Raw genomic sequence first — 21,848 nt, 5'->3', positions numbered from 1 at the left:
GAGAATACAACAGCTGCATTGATCAGCCATACAGACCAGGCAGTGGTGGCACACACCCTTAATCCCAGCAGCTAAACTAGTTTGTCATAGAAACCAGATGGTAGTGGTGTATGCCATTAATCCCAGCACTAGATTGGAATGTAAGACCGGAGGAGACAGGTTTCAGGCTCAGTCTCATTCTGGGATTCCTGGAGGCAGGATCGCTATTTCAAACCGAGGTAGAGGTAAGAGCCAGTGACTGACTGCTTTGCTTTTCTGGTCTTTAGGTTGAACCCCAATATCTGTTTCTGGGTTTTTATTATTCATGCTACATTTGGTGCCCAACATTTGGGGTATGACTTCATGAAAAAGCCATTTGCCTGAGGCTTTTTAGCTACACAGGCCAGAACTGGACCAAAACCTAGAAACCTGGGTTCAGGAGAGAAACTAGCACCCCACCCATCTGCTCACAACTTCCTGTTCACCCACCCCAGCTTTCTGTGGTTGGCTCCCATGGTTCCAGCGGCTTGCTGCTAACCCCTCGTGTGGCTACCACATGCAGCTACTGCCGCTTCCCATGGCTACTGTGCCCATGCGCACCTACTGCCTGGCCACCCTGACCACATTTGACCCTGTTCATCTCCAAAGAAACACACAGAGGCTTATAGTTGACCTATTAGCTCAGGCTTATTATTAACTAGCTCTTATACTTTAAGTTAACCCATAATTCTTGTCTATGTTTAGTCATGTGGCTTGGTACCTTTGTTCAGTAAGGCATTCTTATCTTTCTTCCTCTGTTTTTAGATAATAACTCATCTCTGCCTATCCTGTACCCAAGATTCTCAGTCTCTTCCTATACTCACACCCCCCTTTGTTTGCCTATTGATTCTAAAATGACATGGGGAGAACATGGCCTGGTCCCTAGCTTGGTCACTATCTTAGCCCGGTCACATGAGGGCTCTGATTCGGCATCAATTTCATTGCTTTCTGAACAGTGCGATGAGCCTAGGTGAACAAGAGCAAGCATTACCTGAAAGAATCGTCCTTCTCCCTTTTGGATGACACTGCATGTCCTTGGATTTCAAGTACACACGGTAGCCTTCTATAAATGCAGACTGGAAATCGCTGGCATAAGCCGGCCAGTTCAGAATGAAGGAATTGGAGGTGGTGTTACTAACGCTCACTTGTGGGTTCTCCAGAGGAGCTAGGAAAGGAAGATGGGATAAGAACACGTTATGATTTGGGGTCTCAGAGCATGTATGTAAACTAAACAGACCACAGGCAGTTCTGGACACTAAGAGCTTGTGTCAAGTTAAAGAGTCTTGTCTTCCCCCCATAATAAACACAGACATGGTTAAGAGAACTGGGAAGGAGTTGGGTAATTGTCTCCTTCAAACCTTTCATAAATACCCAGAGAGAGTAAATAATTTGTAGAGACGTCATGGGAGAGGGGAGGGAAAATAAAGGTCTTGACTCTGTCCGTGAAGTCTCAACAGTATTTTCTGAATCAGAGAATGTACAGATATGAAGAGGAAGGAACAGGAGAGACAAGATGGGTTCAAAGATGTGAGGGGGATTTGAAGAATCCGGTTATCAGGACAAGGCAACGCATGTTATCAGACACTCTGAAAATGCACGGGGTGAATCCTGGCCCTGTCACTCACGTGACCACACACACATATATGCACACACGCACGTACACACACACATACACACACATACATGCACACACGCACACTTGCACACACACATATGCACGCATGCACATTTTCGCATACTGTCTGAACAGAGATACATTCACAAATGTCATGCCTCCTCCTTTTCTCTCCACCAGTCGTGAATACTGGATCAGCTCTCCCAAATGAAAAATTTTAGAGTCAGTCTAATTGCTGAGACAACCAAAATCTTCAGCGTCCAGAGACTTGAATGCCAAGCATTCCAGTGGGGAGAGTGAGCAGCCTCATTCTGGTGGTAAGATGGAGTAATACTCAGAGAAACTGATTTCACAGCAATTCTACAAGAAATGAGAAGCTTATTTCAGAAGCCTAAGTCCTTTGACCCCAGGATTCTGTTTCTAGGATTCATTTAAAAACCATCATTGCCGGCATGAGGTGATACCTCACTTGCTAAGTGTTTGCCTTTTAAGCATGAGAGCCTGAGTTTGAACACATGAAAAAAGCTGAGAGTGGTGGTGTTTGCTTGAAAGCCCAGGATGTGTAGGAGGGGAGACAGGTTGATGCCTGGGGCTTGCTGGCCAGTCAGTGTAGCCTACTTGATGAGCTCGGGGCCAGCGAGAGATAGATGCAAAAAGCTTGGTATATGGCACCCGAAGAATGATAGAGGCACTGTTTGGCCTCCACTTGATCTGTATCTGCACACATGTGCACACACACGCACACATGCACACACGTAAGTACACACACTTATGGATATAGGCAAAGACTTAGCTAAAATGAAAGCAATTCAGATTGGCACAAAAGTATGGACACAAAAAGAAAGGTTTACAACTTGGAGCTACAAGATGTTTGGAGATAAAATTTACAGTTTCTCAATGAAAAATCTCTGTAATCATCCTAAATTGTCTGATGATACACCTATGATATACCTGCGTATGACGTGGCATACGCAGAGAGGGTTTACTTTCCAATCACAGAAGGAGCACTGTGGGCAGTTAGTATTTTGTGGCGTTAATCAAGAAAAGCAGTTAACAGACTTTGTAGAGTGAGATCCCATTTTTATTTAAAAGCATTTATCCATATAGAGAAGTAGGTATCAGTGTATAATAAAATACTAAGTGGATATTGGCCTTTTGGGTGTTAAAATTAGCAATAATTACATCGTCTTTCATGTAGCATTTCATAAATCACCTTTAATAAAGATGTTTCATTTATAGGGTTTTAAAAATTTAATGTAATTTCTAAAATAAGTGGGACCATAAAATTAAGCTTGGGGAGGGAGTCTTCCAAACACAAAGCTACGAGTAGGTGGATGGCTCAGAACAAGGAAGTCTCCACAAGGCCTGCAAACGCTGTCTACTTACCCTGTTCCTGCGTGTATCCTGTTTGTCTCCCTATTAGCTGGGCATCGTGTTGCAAAGATCTTTCAAAAATTCTGAAGTTGTAACGGACCCCTGGTTTAAAAGCATCTGGAGGAGAGAAGTCAAGGATTTTAACAAGACAGAATGACGTCATCTGAGTTGGGAAGAAAGGCTGACCACTGAGTGAGCACTCCTCCAGTGGAAAGGATGACCACTGAGTGAGCACTCCTCTAGTAGTTTCTTTTTCAAGATCTTTCCTATTTCCCTCCTTCTACTAGGCCTCAGAATCTTCCATGTTGTGAACACAGTGCTGTCTGGAAAGTTCCATAAGACTGTCATTCACTCTGGAGCCAGGACCCTCAGCCTGGCCTCACCTATGCGCATAGAAGTGGTGCAGAAGCAGCCAGACTCACCACCTACTCCAACATTTGACATAGAAAGTCCATACAGTATTTACCTGCCGTCCTCCCGCTAAAACTCAGAATCTGGAAAGCCTGCCTTTCCCTTCCGTTCTTCCTCTTTCCCCTGTAACCCTGAAGTCTGGCTGCAAAGTTCTTGAGCCCCTGAATCTTGCAGGTGACTCCACCACTTTCTGGAACTAGACGATTCCCACATCAGCCCTCAGCCTAATAGATGGTACACACCTATGCCTCCTGCTTATACCACTCACTGGAGCAACCTTGACTCCCCTGAAAGAGCAGGAATCTTCAAGCTACAGATTTGGTAAGGGAGGTAAGCGTTCATGCCTACAAGCTTCTTGAAACTAAAAGCTGATACTTTGGTTGCATCAACTTTGTACCCTAAACATGGCCCAAGTATGTGCTGTTCTCTGCATCTGTAGAAACTTCCTGCACACAGTTCCAATGTCCCTCTAATTTAGAAGGGCAAAATATTAAAATCTATACTCTGTCTACATTTTCATACTCTGCTGCAGTAGACTTTCAGATCAAAGGTCAGAACCTATTCTCATGACATCTAATCTCCAAAGCAACCACTCTGGATCTGTCATTTCAAAGTTTTTAGCCTAGTGTACCATATCTGTAGGTTAGAACAGAAGTCTGAGTTTAACTGGCTGCAAGGGGGACATGCAAGCAGGAGGGCTGAGTTCTCACCTGAGGTGACCGTGGTGCTCGTGGTATTGAGACCGAGCTTCTTCCACTGCAAGTCACAGTGCCGGTCCCGGGAATGTTCACACCAGTCCACAACATAGCCTAAAGCATCTCCAGATGAGGGCTCCCAAGAAATATGGAATCCATCCTTTGTGCCTTCAATCCTTTTTTCACGGACCTCTTCTGTAGAGAAACAAATAGAATAATACTTCTTATTCTGCTCACTGGGTTTCTTTGACAACTTCCAAGGAAGAAAATAAACTAACAAACACTTGCAATGTTTTTTTTTTTATAGTTTTGGTTTAAAATGTCTCTTAAAGGCTTCCGTACCTAAAACTTTGGTCCCCAGATTCTGGCACTGTCTGGAAGTAGGGAAACCTTTCAGATGTCAATAGTGGAAGATGGAAGTTTGATCACTGGGCATGCTATAAAAGGAGATATTGGTACTCTGGTTCTAACATCTTTTTGCTTCAAGGGCACCTTGAGGTGAGCTGCTTTTGCTCTACTGGAAGCTAACTACCATGAAATCTCTGCAACCCAAAAGCACCAAGCTAACCAACCACGATATCCGTCTCTCCAACTATGAACTTGAACCAACTTTATCTTCGTAAAGGTTGTGTCCCCCAGGTACTTTGTCCTAACCATGGGAGGTTGACTCAGTATCTCAGAAGTGAGAGCCTCTAATTGCTGCACAGGATTGAGGGCAGGTGTTCCTCACTATTTCCATTCTTCAAATCACATTTGCAGCTCTAGGACACAGCATGTTAGTGTTAGGACCCTAGGTTTGGAATGTCTGCTCTAAATGGTTCATTTGTAATATATTTGTGTGGCTCATCTTCAAAGGTCCTCCAGCAAGCTTAGGCACAACTACAATGAACAGAAAACACTGGAACATTGCTGACAGCTGGCTGAAGACAGCCCTCCCTGCCACCGGCCAAATGAAAAGCATAGAGCCCAAATTACTAAGAGCCAAGCTTGCCTGGTACATTTTAAATGAACAGTATATAAAACATCCGGATGAATCCAGTACAGATTTTGTTGGCAAAATGACAGAGGGAAAAGTAAGACCCGGATGGACGTGTAGGGTCGCATTCTCCTGCTTGTTCAGCAGAAGAGAAGACTTGTATTAGGTTAACAAAAACTGTTTTGCAGGCTCCATCAATGGCTGTTCTGGGTTCACACCTGGTTTTGTAAAGTCCTGAAATAAACTGCCTTGTTCCCACCATTCTGAGTTTTCAGTGCTCCTCTTACCAAGCACTTTTCTCATGTCTATGCATAAGCAAAGGGGAAATGTCAGTTGCAGTGTGAGATGGATTGGTTTCTTTGATGGAGGAAGGCGAGGAAGCCATGTGGGTCAACTTTGACTGGGAGCCAACACCCCAAGGAAACCATCTCAATGACCTTTACCTTGTACCTAGAGCTGTACACCCTGCCGGGTGGGGGCTCCTGCTATGTAACAATGTCATGGCCCAGAAAGATGAACAGCACCTTAGTGTCATGCCAATGTTAACTGGTCATTAGAACTGCCGGGTGACACAGGACACCCAGAGACTCTGAACTGCAGGCTTTAGTGGGATTCTGTGAAAATGGTGAAGTTCTTCAGCCTCTGGGCCAAAGTGCGGACCTACTCCAAAGCAATAGAATTGACTTCACACAGGACAGTTCTCTTTAAAATTAAGACACCTTCTGATCTGGTTCACTTAGCTTAAATTTAAACTGAATCAAAATGGAACCACACAATCTTTCATGGCCTCACCAACCTGGCACCTTTAACAGCAAGAACTGAAGGATGGCATTGTTGCAAGGTACATGAATGATCTCAGCGTTTCAGTTCCTTTTGCCTTTTGTCCACATGTGCACTGTATCACAGCAGGGAACTGGGGATTTGCTATGCCAGGATTTTTCTGCGGCTCGGTCAAGAAGGACATTGCTGTCATTCTTGGGTTTAGATGTGCGATCACTTCCCAGTGGCTCATTCTTCAGTTGGCCGAGAGATTGGTAGCTAATCATCTGTTGCTATTCTACAAACTTGGCCAAATTACAGTGTCTCATGGAAGAGTACATCTGCTCTCCTTAGGGTGTCCGTGGGCTCCTTTTCCCCACCATAGTTCTCCCTCAAGGTTGTCTCACTATGTAGTACAGGCTGGCCTCAAACTCATGAACCTCCTGCCTCAGCCTCCTGAGCGTTGTGAATACAGGCATGCTCTATCAGCATGGCAGTTCTAAAACAGTGGAAGATATTTGTTTTGTTTTTTTGTTTTTTTTGGATTTTTCGAGACAGGGTTTCTCTGCAGCTTTTTGGTTCCTGTCCTGGAACTAGCTCTTGTAGACCAGGCTGGCCTCGAACTCACAGAGATCCACCTGCCTCTGCTTCCCGAGTGCTGGGATTAAAGGGCATGTGCCACCACCGCCCGGCCGGAAGATATTTGTTAACACGCAGAAAATATGGTGCAAATCCCATAAGTCACAAATCCCTGGGCACTGTCTTAGCTCTCAGAGAGGACTGCTGTGGGATTTACACAAATGAATTTTAGATCATCTCTTAAGTGCTCAGAAGCATCCAGGGAGAGAGTGGGCTGGGTCACTGTGAAGACACCGTTACATTTCAACCTGTGCTTACACCCAGCTTCAAAGGAAGTGCCTAACTGCACATGGTTGCCTCAAGTTATGGTTTTATTTATGTAATATGTCACTACCTGGAAATATCTCCAATATTTTCCTTGAGAATGGAAGCCAAGTTGACCAATGCCGACTCACCATGTCCAGAATCGTTAGAGAGGACCATCACTGACTCAGGCGACGCACCCACGCTGTTGTTGGCTGTGAGGTGAATCTTGTAAGAACTCAGGTCAAGGCTCAGTTGTGTGCCAAGGGCTGGTGCCTCAACACGGTAGTGCTTTGACTCAGTTGGTCTATCTTGATTTTCTACAACTATATCATAGAATACGATTTTGCCATTGGCCTGTGATTTTAATAGTGGCTGAAAAAAACGATAATCCTTTTAAAATGAGCTTCACTCTGAAATTACTCTATTATTACTTTTTCGTATCTTCCATCCATCAGCTGCCCAGTCCACATATACCTAAGAACATATCCACTCATGCACATGCCTATGTGTGCACACACATGCACAGACACATATTAGTAAGTCACACATATAAAGATATTAGAACAAATGCAGTTTGCACATTTAAACAGAGACATTGTCTCAACACCAAGCTTAGAATCAGGCCTTTCAATCTAACTAAAGAAAACAGAGACAAAAATCATTTAGAGATGATATTAAAAAGTTATTGTATGTCCAGATAGCAGGGACTGAGTCAAAAGTCAAGAGGAATATAGACTCCTTAGATCTGGAGGAAATAAAATTTGGAAGTCACCTTAGAGAAGATGCAGTAGTGGAACCAGCACCCAGGGTCCTTGTAAGAAAAGCCTGCATTCTGGCCTCCCTGTACCTAGTCTTTTCTCACCCTGACCCCTGCCACCTACCATAGACTCCCTCTTTTAGAAGACACTCATGGTTACAGAGAAGTCCTTGCCTTTACAGTCCCAGGCCAGCATCTGTCAGTGGTTCCTGAGGTCTGCTTTCCCTGGGACAGTCTGTGTCCTGCTCTGTGTACCCCAGATCTCAGATCAAGCTGCAGCTGTCCCCTTAGGGGTATGGAGAGAACTCAGACATAGGTTTAGCAGAGTCATACCTGTATATGCAGAGGCCCGGAAAACTGTGCCCAACTCAAGGGCAGAAGAAAAGCTGAAGGGGTTGTGACAAGGGACCAACCGTCTCCTTATCACCATGTTTTGGTATGAGACACCGAGGAATCTCAGAGCCCTGAATGCAAAGCTGACCTTCCAGGTTGTCATGCAGTATATTGGGTCAGGCAGAAGGATAATGCTGATCTTCCATTATAAATCAATAGCTTGATTTGTAACTATGGTATTTACATACAATTAGGAGTAGGGTATGTGACTCTAGGCATAGTTCCTCGTCTTGATTCTTGGAAACGTTATAGTGGGCCTGAGTTGAATATACAGAAAAGGTTCTAGCAGTCCTTCTACCTGATGACCAGCCCCGTGAGACTGACATCACCGTTTCTTCCAGCTGGGGTTACACTGCTGTGCAGCGGCCACAAGTCGCTCCTGAAGCTGCACACCTTACCTTCCAGAACAAGGTCACAACATGACTTCCATTCTCTGACCGAATGTGTCTCCACGCATCAGGAGCCTGTGAGGGAGCTGAAATTAAGCAAAGAAAAGTCCCCGGGTCATATCCGTGCCATGTTTCCCCTGTTCTTCTAACACAGTGGTTCTCAACCTTTCAAGTACTACGCAAGCCCTGTGGGGGTCTGTAGGGATAAGTCCCACCCCTAAGGGGGCTCGGGCTAAGGTTTGCCTATAAATTTGGCGAGCGTGCTCCCAGTCGCTGCTTCTGCTTTCCTGGTCTCCACGGGAACAGTGGTTCTGTAAGTCTATTTCTCCATTAAAGCTGTATATATATTTTTAAAATCTGTCTGCATTCGTTTACGCCATTACAGGGGTCTTGATCCACACATTGAGAGCTGCTCTTCTAAGACATGGCTGTTACCTGTCTTCTCTGGGGCTTGCTAGTCAACCCTCTCCCTTTCTGTGACTTCCGCCCATGGGTCCACAGCCATACTGCACAATAAGCACTCATAGGGTGGGCTTTAAATATTCTCACTGTCTCTATTCATTGCACATGATACCATGATACACTGAGAACATTTCTGTGTAAGTTTATAGTAGGTGCTCTAAAATTAAAGGTCAATTGCCCTTGGATGCAATTCCAAACTTGAAACTTACAAGTCGGCTCCAGAGCATCTGGAAGCCACCAAAGAATTTTTCATTGTCACGTGCAAGGCTAAGACAGAGACACACTGACCTAGGTCTCTGGGGACGCAAAGCCCAGGGTTTCTGGTTGGCTTTCAGGATGTCCTCCAGCTGCCCCTCACTAGAGTCACAACCTGGAAATGCTTCTTTGTTCCTGATCCTGCCAACTGTCTCCTGTGGACGCACAGGGAACCTCATGCCCGGTCCTCAAGTCATGGCACCAAGTACTGCTTCCAAGAGTCCACTTTATGGTCCCTCTGCAAATAAACTAGAAGATGGAATCACAGCAGCCAGGTCTTGGCTCATCTGACTTTGAAACCCTAGCATCAGGCTCTGGGCCTAGGCCTTAGGGTGAGCTCCAGAAACACTGCTTGAAGAGTGAGCAGTGGACTAGAAGCCCAGAAAGCAATCTGCTCAGAAGTCACAGTCTCTTCTCTCTGTACTTCATTTAGAAATTTATGTAAACTGAGAATTGATTCGCACTACACCTGTACTTAATCCATTGATTATAGAAGGAGGAATCACCCTCTTTTCATATCTGTTTGTCTATCTATCTATCTATCTATCTATCTATCTATCTATCTATCTTTCTATCTATCTTGTATCATCTATCCATCTTCTATGTATTTATCTATCTTCAATCTGTCTATCTTCTATCATCTATGTATGTATGTATGTATCTATCTATCTATCTATCTATCTATCTATCCATCCGTCTCTCTATCTTGCGTCATTCATCCATCTTCTATGTATTTATCTATCTTCAATCTGTCTATCTTCTATCATCTATGTATCTATCATCTATGTATCTATGTATCTATGTATCTATCTATCTATCTCATATCTATCCATCTTCTATGTATTTATCTATCTTCAATCTGTCCATCTTCTATCATCTATGTATCTATGTATCTATGTATCTATGTATCTATCTATCTATCTATCTATCTATCTATCTATCCATTTGTCTATCTTGCATCATTTATCCATCTTCTATGTATTTATCTATCTTCAATCTGTCTGTCTTCTATCATCTATCTATCTATCTATCTATCTATCTATCTATCTATGTATGTATCTATCTATCAGTCATCTATCTGTATATTTTTTTTAGTGCTAGAGATTGAACCCAGGTCCTTGAGCATTCTAGGCAAGAGTTATACTACTGAGCTATACTCCCCCAGTCAGATGAACCAGTGTCTTAACCCAAGAACACTCTGGGTACTTCCCTTTAAAACTATTTGGGGGCAGATTTAATGTACATAAAACAGTAGGTAAATGCATAGAAAGGTAACTAGGTGTCATGCCCACTCCAACTATTTTATATACATTTGCTCATCTGATTTCCTGTAGTGTAGGCGTTCTTATTCACTCCATTCTCCCAATAAGGGAAATGAGGATCAGAGAGACTAAGCTAAGTGCTCAAAATCTGCAGAAACGGGGGTGAAGCCACTGGAACTTATGACTGACAGGTTCTCAGCCATGCCATTATTCAAGAAACTGATGGTCACTTTCAGGCTTAAGTCACAGGCCTGAGTTCAACAAAGATGCTCATAAGCATGTCTTTAGATAGAAAATAATAACACCGATGTGATAAACTTTAAAGCTTTAACGAAATGCATCTTTGTTGCCTTTTACTTTTACGCACGCTTCTAATTCATGTACCTGCACATGTGACCTTTGTGAGCAGAACTTTGTATGTATAATCTGTGTTTACTTGTAACTCTCTGGTTATATACTGCTTATATCTGTGGATTCAAGTTACTGAAGTGAATACCAATAAAAAAAAACTAGGCCATGTTGGTTGGTTGGTTGAACATGTTTGGAATGTTAACCAAAAAAAAAAAAAAAATGGATGGAAGTGCTACCAAGATGGCTATGTAGTTTTTAGTTCCCAGTTCATTTTGCTTGAGACTTGCGTCACACTGTGTATTCTACAAAGAACCAAAATTTCCGTTGTGTTTTTGTGGTCATACTTGGACATAAATGGGAGAACTGACCAATTATAATCAAAGAGAACATGCAGGCTTCCTCCGCTACAAGGGCTGCCAGGATATTGGCAGGATACAAGGGCTGAGAGCAGATATTGGCCCTTGGCATCTTTTTAGCTCGTTCATGGAGACTCATAGGTATGGGTGGCTCCGTTCTCCAGTGAGGCCTTAAAGGCACAATTCATACTCAAATGCGTTCTCAAGACATCTTTACAATTAGCCTGTGAATGGGCTGGAATCCAATCTCAGCTGAGTTGGGAAGGAAAACTACAGCTACTCTCATTGAATATCAACTTTTTCAAGGAAATTCTTCCTCAACCTTTTGTCTATGTGTAACATGGTCGTGTTACATCAATTGTCACACATTCATAAATTTTAGCAAAATGAAGCTGTTTCATCTTCTTTATGTTCTTTATTTTTATGTTTGAGGGGACAGTGATGTGATGCAAAATATCTTTATGAAAGAAGGGCCATAATGGGACACAGAACACAAAAAAATCTATCTCTATTAGAAAACAATGGTTGACTGCAATCAGCAATCAGATCATTGTCTCATTTACTTCCTGATACTTCATACAAAACTTCAAGATAAGATCCATATTCAAATCCAGTGTGAGACCAGGAATAGCAATGAAACTACTTGAGAAAGCGTACACTAGAAATAACATTGTTATCAAATGCCTTTGCTCTTTACGCATTTAATCTAGTTTTAGAGTATGACTTTCCCTTTCCTTCAATACTTTCTCAGCATTCGGTACAAATGAGAGAGCTGAATGAAGTTGACCCAAGCATATCATGAGATTTAGTCTGTGAGTTCTATGCCAGGGAGCCCCACGTACCAGCCTCGGGTGTGGTGAACTCCTTTTGAGCCCAGTCACTCCATTTCCAGAAGTGGTTGGCATCCGCACAGCGCACACGAGCCTTGTACTCTGTGTCTGGCTCCAGATCACTGAAGAGGTAGTTCCCACTCACGTGGACAGAAACATTGTGTGCCTGCATCAAGAAGACAAGGGAAAAACAAAGGCTATGTGTGCATTTGTGTTGCAAAGCCAAATCAGAAGGGTGGCATCTCTGCTTTGGAGCAAGACTGGGTCTTCTTCAAGGTGAAGGCTTTTTTCCCATTTCATGACCCCTTTCAACAGATAATCCACACTATGAACTAATGTTGAAATAAAGGCCTGACTGATTGATTTTTCTTATTTTTAGGATGTTCTTTTTCGCCTTGGGTAAGGTCTTGTAATGTAGCCCTGGCTAGCGCGGAACTCACTGTATACATTAGGCTGGCCTCCAACTTTTAGTAATCCTCCTGCCTCTGTCTCTGAAAGCTAAGATTACAGGTGTGCCCAGTATGTTTGGCCTGAAATAAGACATGTTTGTTTGTATTTTGGCTGTTCTCACAGATAGAGTCTCATTATGTAAACTAAAGCTAGCTTCAAACTTGTGATCTCCCAGTTAGCCTCCTGAATGCTAGGATTCCAGGTGTGTGACACCCAAGGTTAAAAATTTTTTAAAACAGGAAATAATGGAGTGTTCTTACGTGTATCACTTCTCTTTCGTGCTGGAGTTCAAGCTGACACAGGAGCATGTAGTTGTCCCCATGGGAGTACACCTTCCAGGTCATGTTGGCTTCTGTAGCACTTAGTGTTTCAAAGGTGACATCATGGGGAGGCTTTTGATGAACTGTTAACAAGAGAAAAAGGAACAAACAAAAAAAGAGAATTCAAGCAGATCGAAACCAGAGTTCAATAAGCAGGCAATTCATTTCATCTCTAGTCTGGTCACCAGTACTTTTTGTTTATGTTTAAGAAAAGAGAAACAGCGCTGGGCTTGCTGACAGAATGTAGTGCGTCCAGTATGCAATCCTTTTCACTCACTAATGGCCTTATGTATGTTATATTGTAGTAGACATGGAGGTAAAATACAAAAAGTAACTATGTGTAGACTCTTAAAATTAAATATGATCAGTAAGGTTATGGAGGAAGAGTCAAAATTTAAAGAAGACAGCCAATGGAGGAAGGTTATAATGCAGCCTGAATCTAACTAAAATAATATTAACAGTGTCAAGGAAACAACCCTAAACAATCCAATCTACAAAACATCCCAGAGTGATATCACCAAATTGCCAAGGGAAACGATCATCAACAGATGTCGCCAGTGACCTATAGGATACATCTGCTACACAAGAGCTTGAAACTGGTCCATGAGCCAGGGCCAAACAGATGAAATGCGTAGACGGAGAACAGTTCTCAGCAGAGAAACTGAAACTAATAAGGGGGGAAAGGAAGGGGGAAGAGTGTGCAGATTGAAAGGCAAACTAGATAGTTACTGCAGAAAGGAAATAAAGAATTAATTTAAAGTTTTAGAGCTGGAAAGTACAGTATGGAAAAAGACCAAACTACATGTTGCGGTGATGGTTACATGGTCTGTCCCTGCCTTCCTTTCTTACTATATGAGGATAGGGGTGGGAACTGGGGCTGGGGCTGAAAACTGCCCCGATGGTCTATTTGCCACAGGGAAGAGTGATTAATTACAATTCTCTGGGGTTTCTCGGTCTCTATCCTCAGATTTTTCTCACTTTCGGATTTGAGCTACACATAGTTTAAAGTAACAGACAATTTTGGCTAAAGAAGGACAGAGAGAGAGGTTCTAGAATAGACTGTGCAGTAAGTATACGTCGGAATGCTAGTTTTCAAGTTTGTTAGAGAGCTCAGTGAGACTTGAGATAAGATCAAAACAGGAGCTTGAGAACGCACGCATCCATGAGGGTAAGTGTGAGCGAATAGAAGTACAGGGGTTTGATCAGGGGTGTCTTTCTGTATGCTGCAAACGTGTGTTGTTTATATTGGTTGATGATGGCAGAAAATAGATAGGCAGGAAATCAAAACAAAGATGCGGAGAAAAGGAAGGCTGAGTCAAAGAGATGTCATGTAGCCACCAGAGAAGAGAGACGCCAGCAGCAGCTTAAGGAGAAACATGCCAGAGGTAACGGCACAGCCTTGTGGTGATATATGGGGGCAGTAGAAGTGGTTTAATTTATAAGAGAGAGTTAGGCAAAAATAGCCTGAGCTATTGGCCAAATATAATTAATTAAATTACAATTAATATTAGGCTCTGAGTGGTTATCTTATAAGCAACTGTAGGACTTGCAGGCAGAGAGAAACAGGTCCAGTGTGACCGCGCGAGACAGAAAAAAGTCTCCCTTTACAAAACTTAGCTTTCCAATGGTTGTGAACTAGACCAGGGTCTACAATGTACTCACTGGGTCTCGCTGTATAAAATACCATGCTAATGGCCATCATGGGCCACGGCATTGCAGTCTCACCTCTATGGGTCAGATTAAAAATTAGGTTGACACTTCTTTTTCTCAGGTTGTTTTTGGCTGTGAGTGTGAAGTTATATGTTTCCTGTGAATCTTCGGTGATTTGCCAGGTATGCGAGTTTCTGTGGTCAGAAAGCTCCTGTCTCCCAGAGAACCTTAAAAAATGGAATAAAACAAGACAGCAAAGACAGGGTTTAAACACTTCCATCAAATCAGATGGATACGGATCCCTTGGAATTTTCTGTCACCAATATATGAAACATTTCAAAGAATAAATAAATACATCGTTATGTATTTATTTTTCAATGAAAAAAAATAAAAACATTTCAATGAATTTTCTGTATGTGATGAAATTTTCTTGTGGGTGGTATAGACATCAATCAATCTAGTTGAATATTCTTAACAATTTAGAAAAATTAGGGAAAGTTATATCAACAGATAAGACTATTTTATTACAAAGATACACAATCAACTATTAATATTTTTATTGTACACATTCTTTCCGAACAATCAGGTAGAAGGTCCTACACCTCTGTAGACAATGAAAGATTTTCTTGTGATTCCAGCAAGTGGTTCTGAAATATTTGGACACATTTTCTGCAATGTCTGGGTATAGCTCTCCTTGTGTCCCAATGTGTTTTTTGTGAAGTGGAGTTGGACTTTTTCTACAGACACTTTAGTATAAGTTTAACTATCCAGGGTAGGAGAAAGAAGTCCATCCAGAGGAAAGAAGACACATTCAAGAGTATGTGTCTCTTCTCTAAGTGAGAACCACTTGCCACGTGTTGATTAAACAAGGAAGAACCTGCAGATGATGTAACTAGAGCAGACTCACGATTCATATAAACTGTAGATTTGAGAATCTTGTTGATTCCAAGCCAAAGCAGTGTCTACCCCAGGTTCCCACGAACATGTCAAAGTCTTAAAGTCTTGGGTTTCACAGGAAAAATTCTTGGGCTCCTCGAGTATTTCTGTCCATACGAAAGGAAAGATGAAAGATCTAATTAACCCCTTTCATTACATGGCAAGTCAAAAGGAGGTTCTGCTTGGGGTCTTAACACACAGTCCCTCAAACCAAGAAGGAATCAGGAGGTGGAAGTAGTAGACCAAAGCCTCAAAGAGGCACATTTCAGGAGCTTCCCCATGCTATACTCCCCCATTCTGGGGTACCTTGGGGATGAGTAGTCAAAATAGTGCATGGGATTGGCAACTCTGTCTATCTGAAAACGGGGTTGGAGCTCCATTTTGATTCTGTGGCTTGCATTAAACCCTAGGGCTGCCAGCTAGACTGTGAACGGGTTCAGTTCTGCAGTGGGGAGCAGAAAGTCCCAGGCAGGGCAAAGCTCCTTGAAATGTGGAGCCCCTTCTGTTCCCAGGGCCTACAGTAAGGGATCAGATGATGGAAGCATCCAGGACTGGAAGTGCCTTCTTTGTCAATAGAGAGAGAGATGCTTCCTATGGTTTAGAGTGACGGAAACTTGAGAGTAGACGTAGAAGGTTATAGTACAGGCACATTGCAGCCTACAGAAAAGTCTGCATGCTCCCACCCCACTGAGACAGGCCAAGGAGTTAATTTTCCATTTAGTTAAGAAGACAAATGGCCACTGTTGTTGAGCTAATACGCCAGGGCTGGAATCCGCCCATATTCATAGATTCTCTAAACCGTCACTATGCCTATTCACGGAAATGACCAAGAGAACAGGCCTAGCCCGTAGATGGGGTCAGCATAGGTCTTTGCACTTCTGGGCACCACCCTTCCGTGATTGGCTGGCCTACAGCACCACCCCTCTCTCCATGGTTCAGACAGAATTCCAGGTCATCTGGGTTGAGGCAAAGAATATTTTCTCAGAGGAACAGGTCATATCCTGAAATCACTTTCCTTTAATACTGTTGGTTCTAGGAATAAAACTGTTAACAATAAAATAAGAACAATAGAAAACCCTGGGAGTATTGCTTTGGGTATTATTTTCAAAAACTCTTTTGGACAACTTGTAAAGGTGAAGAAAACTAAAACCACATGTGAACATATTTCTTTGCCTTCTGGTACATGAGATCCAAGGTGTACCATAGGAAATAAAAAAGAAGGAGACCTCACATGCTAATACAGTTGTTCTCAACCTGTGGGTCAAGATGCCCTGCATATCCTGCATATATCAGATATCCTGCATATCAGGTATTTACATTACAATACAGCTACAAAGTAGCAAAGAAATGATTTAATGGCTGGGAGTGACAACAACATGAGGAACTGTATTAAAGGGTCACAGCATTAGGAGGGTTGAGACCCACTATTGTTAATACTTACTTGAGACAAAGAGAACAGTACCAAGCAGTTTTTTAGTAGCATTCATGGCTTGACAATTGATGTTTGTCCCTCTGATGTTACGGAAAACAACGTTATTCAACTTCATTAATGATACGCGTGAATCAAGTTGTTCTCTATGGATTGGCTTTTCTTGCAACTTACAGGATATATTATATACATACTGTCCATACATCAAACACATGGTGACATTGGAGCCTTCTTCCAACAGTTTGTCTTCAGGAAATATTAAGAACGTATTAGGTTCAACTGAAACCTGTACTGCAAGACAAAACGCCTCTGTTAGAGTCTTACTCAGATTTCAAGACAAATCCCCTCCTACTCCCTGTAGTTAATATAATTTTATTCTACTTTCTTGGGAAAAGAACAACCTAAGCTTCCACATGATTCCTGAATCTTTTGGGAGATCCAAACCAACCCTTTCCACCACACCACCCTTTGTCAGACTGTTCCAGCTAAAACAGCGTCACTATCATCACTTCCGGTTACTGTGATGTTGCTGTTGTCTGCGGCTGCTCTCTGTAGAGCCTCCATCATGCAGGAGGCGCAACATGAAGCATTCCGGTTCCTTATCTCAACTCATCCTCAGAACTTCTCAACAGTGGAGTAAGCAGGAACTCTGAGCTAAGTTTGTTCAGCTTGTCATTAGAAAGGCCTTATTCAGATCTCCTGGGCCTCTGTGAGTGCCAACTTGAGATTCAGAATCTTGGGAGATGAGTCTCTGGGCAGGTCTATGAGTGATCACATTGATTAGGTTAGTCAAGGTTAGGAGATGTTGTCCCTGTGGGAGGCAGCAGTCCCTGGCTGGGATCCTGGACCATGTGAAGAGGAGAATGTAAGCTGAGCGCTGGCGTGGCTGTTTCCTGATTGTCGGTGAGATGTGATCAGCTGCTGCAAGCCTTTCCCAACCTGGCCATCCATGCCATCACGGACTGCACCCCTGAACTGAGAGCCACACAGTCTCTCTTGAACTGCCTAAACACCACTAAAGCTTGCCCAGCCCCTAAGCCATGTCTGTCTCCATCATGCTGAATCACTCCCTCCCCCTTCCCAGAGATGTTGCTCCCTCAATTTCATCCCCTTCTGCTCCAGTCTTTTCTTCCCTGTGACCTCAGGCATGTTAAAATCCTTAGGACGCTCCCTCTTTGAAGGAACTTCCTTCCTCCCTGTCACCACCTTCTCCAGCGTCATTTCTCCCTCTATCTCCAGGCTGACGTAGCCTGGCTGGTCACCTATCAGGCCACTAGATATTGCTGTTACCGATCTCACCTGTGACAAGTGCCCTGGGCATAGCTTTTCTGAGGGCTTTTAAGACCTCTTGATGATTCTGCTGAACAGCTATGGGTGAAAAACAGCCCTCTGAGGGATCTGAGGGTCAGGTTTTCATTTATTCTTATATAAATTTTATGGTTACAGTTTTAAGAAGTCTAGTCCATTATACCAGAGTTGTTTATAATACACTTATTTCTTTTTCTCTTGCTGTTGTTAGCTCGTTCTGAGGTGAGATCTCATTATATATTCTTGGTCAGCCTTGAACTCACTATACAGTACATTCAATTTATTCAGTGAGTTTATGTTCACCTCTGACTCATTTACTGAGCAGTGATTATGTGCTTACATGCATGGCTTTTTATTTTTACTATTCTCCTGCATTTCTATTTTCTTTCTGCACATATATACATATATGTACATACACATATATACATATATGCATGTATATACACAGCAACACATATATACATTCACATACACATATACACAGACATATATGTATGTGTATATATGCATGTGTATGTATGTATGTGTATGTATATATATATATGTGTGTGTGTGTATAATCTCTCAGCGGTAATAAACAGTTGTGAAGTACGAGGCTTATGTAGGTTCTTTACTTTCCCTGGTCCTCATTTTCTATATCTGTTAAGTGGGAATGAAAATAAAGCCTATTTCTTAGGGTTAAAGTGATAACTAAACCAGTGTCTAAAGTTTAAAATGGCAGAATGTATACTTCATTTTATTACTATCAATGGGTGCATTAAGTTATTCCTGGGTTAATAAGTTGCTAGTTTCAGTTAATAAATTTGCACCAAAGCTTGGCAAAGGAATGATTATATTAGTATAATTTCATATAATATGTCAGGACATATAGTGAGGAATAAAGATACTATTGCTGTAGAGCTGGCCTGCAGCCAAGTGGAACATGAGAAGCTATGGTAAAATCCAGTCTAAATTTGACCTACAACAATGTTCAGTGATCAAAATTAAAGGATAGTTAAAGTTATTTGTCTACAATTCTATCACTGTAGTGAAAAGCTGATTTCCTTCTCCCCGTATTGCTCCCTGCCTCTAAATTGAGGATCGGCAAACCACAGTCCATGAGCCAAGTCATGTCTACCATCTCTTTTGTAAGTAAAGTTTTATTGACACACAACTGCCCTAATTTGTTCATACATTGTCTAAGGCTGCTTTCTGAAGACTTAAGTGCCATAGTCTCCAAAGAAACTGTTGGGCCCTTTACAGAAACGTTTACAATACCTGTTCCAGATATATGTGTGTGTGCATATATATGTATATATAGATAGATATACACATATTTATATATATGTATGTGCTGCTTTAATAAAAATGCACATGCAAATCTAAAGTAAACATATTTTGCATATTTGGAAAATGAATACAAAATTATCTGAATCATATAATTAAATCAATGAAGGTATTTGAGGTAAGACTTCAGATATCTAGAGCTCCATGGGAAATTTCAAAACCACTTTTTAGTTCTATTATGACCGAATAAAAATAATGACAGTGTCTACTCAGGGTTTTCAAAGGGAATGGGACATACTACAATTGACTACTGACCCCTGAGTTATAACTGACTCTGGATATTCCTGTGACCACTTCATGTATCCACTTCACTTCTTACCACTAACTTCTTCCCAGGGAGTCCAGCTGCTCCAGGAACGCTGCGGAGGGTACTTGGCATCATCTACCATTGCCCTTATTCGGATGAAATGTGCTACACATTCCAAAGGGATCTCAGACTTCCAGTTCCAGTGCAGAACTTGGTTCCACTTCACAGGGGCGCTGTAATTCTCCTAAAAATAAAGGAAATGTCTGGAGACACACAGTCATTACATCCTGGAAAATAGGCCAACCTGAATTATTCCTAAGGTCAAGCTCCTACCCCACTTTGACTCCACCATGCTCCTAAGCCAAGTCCACTCCTAGTTCATCACTCCCTTGTTCTGATGTCTCAGCATCGGAAGCTATGATCTCCTGTCTCCTCAATCCTCATGACTGTCACATTGCCCAGAGGCCTGGGCAGATCAAGTGAGAGAAAAGAGAAGCCATTCAAGCCTTGAATCAAAGATTTGAGAAGATATTCAACCATGCTGGTCACTTAGACCCTGCTAAGAAAATTCTAGAAATCTAATTAATTGCATGGTTCTTTTAGAAGTAAGCAGTATATATATTGGTATTTTTAAATATTCATTTTAGCCAGGGTTAGAGCAGACTAGCTAAAGTTGAGAAAACACCATGGGAACACCAAGATCTCCAGAAGTGGTCCTTGTTTTTCTCTCTTGTCTTCTCAAATGTGGCAGTCAGATGGACCACATCTCTCCAAGAATCCCCCTTTGTCAGAACCTTAGGCCCTACAGTAACCAATAAGACAACGTTCCTCATACTGTTCTCTGAGGACCCTACTCAAGGTGAACTGAATCTTTCTAAGATGTTGGCATCTCTAGTCTCAAATTTGTTCAACTTCAATGGTGCCATGACATCTTTCTCTACCTTACAAGGTTCCCACAGTCTGGTTTCACTAGTCTGAAGGTATGTTCTCTCTGGACCCAATAGTCTGCCCAATACTTTTGTAGGTTTTTCTGGCATTTCAGTATCTGCTCATGAAGCATTGCTGGCTTAGTGTCCTCCACTTCCCTCTGCATTAGGAATCAGCTGCGTTATGGAAGCCCAGGTCATACTCCATCTCCTTCATGAAAGCCTTCACAAAATATCTCCGTGCTGTAGATGGAACCCAGGGCCTCACACATGCGTGGGTAGGGAGAACTCTGCATAGCTGCACCTCAAGTGACTGTGAGAATTCTCTGCTCTTTTATTTAATTTTTTCCCATCTCCAAACACCACAAAGCCTTCCTGGAATTTACCTGTGACTCTGGTATGGGTCTAAGAGGGCAGAGATTATGTTTTCTTTTTCTCTGAGTCCCCCATAGTTTCAGGAACTCATTTTCTTTGCGTGCCCCTCCAGCACCCCTGCCTTAACCCCAAGTCTGTGCTGGATAGTTTTACATCAGCTTGACACAAGCTAGAGTCATCTGAAAAGAGGGAACCCCAGTTAAGAAAATTACTCCATAAGATCAGTCTGTAGGCAAGCCTGTAGGGTATCTTCTTAATTAGTGATTGATGGAGGTGGGTCCAGCCCACTGTGAGTGGTACTGTCCCTGGTCTGATGGTCCTGGGATCAGTAAGAAAGAGAGCTGAACAAGCAGGGAAGCTGAACTCTACGGTCTCTACATAAGCTCCTGCCTCCAGGTTCCTACTCTGCATGAGTTCCTGTCCTGACTTCTTTTGATGATGAACTGTTAACTGTTACATGGAAGGGTAGCAAACAAAACCAAACACAATAAACAAAACTCTTTCCTCCCTAAGTTGCTTTGAGTCACAGTGTTTCATCACATCAATAGAAACCCTAACTAAGATGCAATCCTTACAGATCCTTGAATTTCCTGGGGAAGCCAGTGTGAGTCTGTACCGTGTACCTTAGCACAAATGGCAAGTCCTCAGGATGTGGAGCCCAGTAGCCGCACGCCATGCTTGTAGGCCACAGCTCTTACATCTTTACCCTGTTCAGATCACCAATCTTAAATCATGGAGACAACAGATTCACACTGCCGGGGACCAAGAACACTGTGATCCACCTGGGTACATTTAATTGTACTCTATACAGAACAGATTCTTTAAAAGTGTTACTATTTTATATCGCTTTATTATTTTGCTTTTTCCTTAGATGACAAAATATATTTTTGTCTGCCTATTTTGATATCCTGATTCATGAAACTTTCGTTATTTAATGAATACCCTTAAGACATCGTATTTGAATATCGTTAAATATAAACACTAGACAACAAAAGAGAAAAGAAAACTAAACTAGGCAATAATAGTAAACTCATTATGCAGTCAGCAGGCCACAGAGTTGGGGTTCCCCTGTGGCTCTCCCTACAGCCACCCA

At 42.4% G+C, this 21,848-nt stretch overlaps 1 protein-coding gene across 6 annotated transcripts in view; it reads right to left on the bottom strand.

The window, feature by feature from the left end:
• The window catches only part of Osmr (oncostatin M receptor), a 50,868-nt gene that overhangs the window by 8,749 nt on the left and 20,271 nt on the right, over positions 1-21,848 (bottom strand). For 5 of the 6 annotated variants that reach the window (XM_041631330.1, XM_041631329.1, XM_041631334.1 and 2 more), the window contains 11 exons: positions 19,527-19,698; positions 16,586-16,864; positions 15,116-15,251; positions 14,284-14,435; positions 12,499-12,641; positions 11,801-11,954; positions 8,282-8,358; positions 6,883-7,105; positions 4,129-4,308; positions 3,020-3,124; positions 1,010-1,183 (listed from right to left, as the gene is read on the bottom strand). In XM_041631330.1, coding sequence (XP_041487264.1) covers positions 1,010-1,183; positions 3,020-3,124; positions 4,129-4,308; positions 6,883-7,105; positions 8,282-8,358; positions 11,801-11,954; positions 12,499-12,641; positions 14,284-14,435; positions 15,116-15,251; positions 16,586-16,864; positions 19,527-19,698 — 1,795 coding nt within the window. The remainder of the gene's footprint in view (positions 1-1,009; positions 1,184-3,019; positions 3,125-4,128; positions 4,309-6,882; positions 7,106-8,281; positions 8,359-11,800; positions 11,955-12,498; positions 12,642-14,283; positions 14,436-15,115; positions 15,252-16,585; positions 16,865-19,526; positions 19,699-21,848) is intronic. The other variant, XM_041631333.1, reaches the window with a different exon arrangement.

This window comes from Microtus oregoni, unplaced genomic scaffold, assembly GCF_018167655.1.
Source record: "Microtus oregoni isolate MIOR12 unplaced genomic scaffold, Mior012 000036F_ref0000092, whole genome shotgun sequence".
NCBI classification, from domain to species: Eukaryota; Metazoa; Chordata; class Mammalia; order Rodentia; family Cricetidae; genus Microtus; species Microtus oregoni.
The sequence above is the reverse complement of the archived record's forward strand: the minus strand, read 5'-3'. Positions and strand labels throughout refer to the sequence as shown.